At 44.2% G+C, this 3,830-nt stretch overlaps 1 gene segment (V, D, J or C); it reads right to left on the reverse strand.

Moving 5' to 3' along the window:
* Window positions 1-1,391: 1,391 nt before the first annotated feature.
* Window positions 1,392-1,975, reverse strand: LOC112670958 (immunoglobulin heavy variable 3-74-like). The segment is given in 2 exon segments: window positions 1,392-1,735; window positions 1,839-1,975. Coding segments are annotated over 2 exon segments (378 nt in total).
* Window positions 1,976-3,830: the final 1,855 nt, after the last annotated feature.

The following is a 3,830-nucleotide window of genomic DNA, read 5'->3' on the forward strand; positions in this document are numbered from 1 at the left end:
AGAGCACCCACATCCTACCCCGTCCTTTCCCCATCACCTTACATGGGGCCAGGGTGCAGGAACTTTCCCAGTCCAGGAGTATAAGGGCTTATCCGACAATGAGGATGCACCTCCTGACGTAACTGCAACCCTAAGGCCCCACCTACTCCCCGCATCCCATGAGCACTAGGTTCCAACACGGGGATGGTTGAGGTCACACACAGTGAGCTGACGTCAGCACCCAAAGGATTCAAGAGTTACTTCCTCCAAGTGGAAGGTCCTCCAATCCAGCTCCTCACACTGAGGATCATCATGGATTCAGTAGAAGCTTCTGGTCTCTGATCACATGGTGTACACATGACCTTCAGGGCCACTGGTGACCCTGGGGAGAGGACAGCTTCCATCTGAGACCTTTAGGATCTTGGCCTATTTGTATTATGATTTTATGTTTCATGCTCCTTCCATACATTATCCAGCTAGTTTTCCTGTGATTAAGGCATTTTTTCTACTCAGAATGACCATGTCTTTCTTTTGTCTTCCCAGTTTGATGCTTGTTTAGTGAAATTATTCCTCACACCATGTCCAGTCTTTATTGCCTGATAGCTCCCTAACATTCCATCCCCATTCATCTCCTCCACCCAAAGGATAAGAAATGAAACAATAACCCAGGAGTTACCTCTTTTGATACAGTTGGGACTCTGACTCCACACAAGCCCCTCGTGGAGCAGGACCCTGTCCCCACCACTGACCCACAACATACACCCAGAGCCAGTGTCCTTCCCTGGCACAATCCAGGAATTTATGACGTGATGAGAGGCTTGCCTGGCTCCCAACGAACACGCATGTGAAAGTATAAAAGCTTATACTTTCATGATTGTGTGTGTGTGTGTGTGTGTGTGTGTGTGTGAGTGTGAGTGACCTCTGAGTCCACATCCCTACCATATCATGCTGGGAATCTCACTCACTCCCCGGAAATTTTAACATTTTTCTGGAACATCTCTTTATTGTTGTGTTGATCGGAGATTCCTCCATACCGTGGTGTGCAAGAAGTATGTTAGCTTGGGGTCCTGTGATCCACAGTGAGTGCTAATAGGACTGGTGAATATGTTCAGATGATGTGAATGGAGTTATTTGTAATTGATTAATATTTTGGGTCAGGAAAGGTTAAGTACAAGGAAGTGCAAGTGCTATACTTGAATTTCTAAGTCTCTAAGAAAGAGACTGAAGAGGTAAACACAAAATCAAGTGTCCAGAGAGAATCCCTGGGGGAAACTGCTCCTTGGAGAGGAAGCCCAGACACTGACAGGAAACCTGCCCAGAACCTCCATCTTCACCTGCTCCTGGGCCTTCAAGACAGAAGTGGTGAGGAGTGTGCACCCTCTGGTGGTCCTGATCCCCTTCTACAGGGAGGTTTGTGTCTGGGCTCACACTGAGGTCCCCTCATTGTGTCCCTTCACACAGTAATACACGGCCGTGTCCTCGGCTCTCAGGCTGTTCATCTGCAGATACAGCGTGTTCTTGGCATTGTCTCTGGAGATGGTGAATCGGCCCTTCACAGCGTCTGCATAGCTTGTGCTACTTCCATCACTGCTAATGTATCCGACCCACTGCAGCCCCTTCCCTGGAGCCTGGCGGACCCAGTTCATGTAGTTGCTACTGATGGTGAATCCGGAGGCCACACAGGAGAGTCTCAGGGACCCCCCAGGCTTCATCAGGTCTCCCCCAGACTCCACCAGCTGCACCTCACCCTGGGCACCTGCAGACACAAGAAATCCTGGTCAGAAAATTGTCCCACATCCCTTGTTTCTCTCACTCACCTCAACTCACAGACTGAACGTCCCTTGTTCTCCATGAATTACCTTTTAAAATAGCCAGAAGGAAAACCCAGCTGAGCAAAGATTTCATGTTTAGTCGTCTTTGTTCTGTCCTGATCCCGAACGGGGTCACCTGGGGATCCTGGGCCTGGGGCTTCTCTCTCAGCTGCAGGGTCGTGGTTGCGCTGGTTTAATCAGTGAAGGGAGGGTACTATTTGCATGTCCTTTGAATGTATAATCAGCACCAGAACTAGATTTGACTCTTCACAACTATTAACAAGGATTGCTTTGCATCTCTATACCACTGTGTGTAATGTCTTCTGACATTATGAAGTGCTAAATCTATGAAAAAATGACCTTTGCATTTCTTTTTGAGTTTTTAAAAATCTCTAATCAATGTAGGTTCTTTTAGTGTACAATATTTTACCTTTTTCAGAATACCTAATCCTACATATTATATTCTTAACACCGGTGTCAATGTAATAAGGTTCATTAATTACCTTTTAAATACTTTATTGTTAGGGATGCTGGGGTGGCTCAGCGGTTGAGGTCTGCCTTCTGCTCTGGGAGTGATCCTAGAGTCCAGAGATCCAGTCTCACATTAGACTCCCTGCATGGAGCCTGCTTCTCTCTCTGCCTGTGTCTCTCCCTCTCTCTGTCTGTGTGTCTTTCATTAATAATTAAATACAACCTTTAAACTATAAATATTTTTTGTTAGTGTGTGGAAACCTACATATATTTTTTATGTTTATTTTGTATCCTATAGATTTCCTGAAATTGTTCTTTAAGGATTTGGTTTTGTAGCTTGTCGGGTTTGACCCTGCAACAGATCATATCATATGGATACAAAGTTGTTTTTCTGATTCTATTGATTTAATTATCGTTTATTCTTTGTTTCCTACATTTCCTGGATTGGAATTCCAGTCATTGCCCCAGTAAGGGTTTCCTTCTCTTCTATATGTTTATTTGTCTGGACTAATTACTGTGTAGATATATGACAGACCTAATTGGAGATGTATTTCATGTTGCATATTCATGAGCTCCCATGAGAGAGAGAACACAAAACGCAGACAATGACCAAAGTAGGCAGCCCTTGTGCTTCTTACACAACAAGACGTTGGGTTTGTGGAGATATGAGGCCAGGATTTGGGGTTTGGGTCATTGAATTAATGAGGAACTGACAAGGGTTGTTTCTGCAGCCTTCTGGGTCCCACAAATGGTTCTAGTGAAGAGGATGGTTCACCCCTCCCAGTAGGGAGAAGTTAATTTTCCCACGGGAGATTTATTTCTTTCTATCAGGGTGACACAGGAGGTTCCCTATCTCTGTCCACTGGATGATTCTTCTGTGATTTTATTCACAATAATCCAGGGAACCTGCTGACATATGGGGTGGCACAGTTTATTCTCCTTCAGTATAACATGATGAATACTCATGGTGGGAATGGCCCCCTTTGTGGTTCCTGAATTGACAGAAAGGCTTCAGGTTTTCACTTTTGAATGCAGGGTTGGTTGTGGGGTTTTCATAAAATGTGACTAATTCACGGAGGGAAACATTTGTGCCTCGACTGTTAATATGTTTTGAAGATAAAGTGTGTTAGATATTGTCAAGCGGTTTTAGGCATCATAGGAAAGAATCATGTATATCCAATCCTTCACTCTGTTAATACAGGGGCCCCATTTATGATCTGGGTGTGTTCAAGCATACTTGGATCCCAGGCATGATTTCCTCTAGGTCATCCTGTGCGATCCGTCCATGTGCTGTTGGATTCAGGATGCCAGTAGTTTTGCATTTATGTGCATCTGAGATATTGTCCATGTGTCCCTTCTTGTGGTTTCCGTTGCATGAGTTTCCTGTCAGAGTCATTCTGCCCTCCTTAAATCAATTTGGGCAATTTCCATTCTCATATTGTTTTGGAAGAGATTGAAAAGTTTTACCTTAATTCTTAAAGTACTTGGTAAAATTCATAGAAAAAGCCATCTGATTTTGGACTCTTTTTTTTTTTTTTTGCTTTATTCTTCTTAAATCTTTCATTGTCC

The sequence above is a fragment of the Canis lupus genome, chromosome 8 (assembly GCF_003254725.2).
Source record: "Canis lupus dingo isolate Sandy chromosome 8, ASM325472v2, whole genome shotgun sequence".
Lineage (NCBI taxonomy): Eukaryota > Metazoa > Chordata > Mammalia > Carnivora > Canidae > Canis > Canis lupus.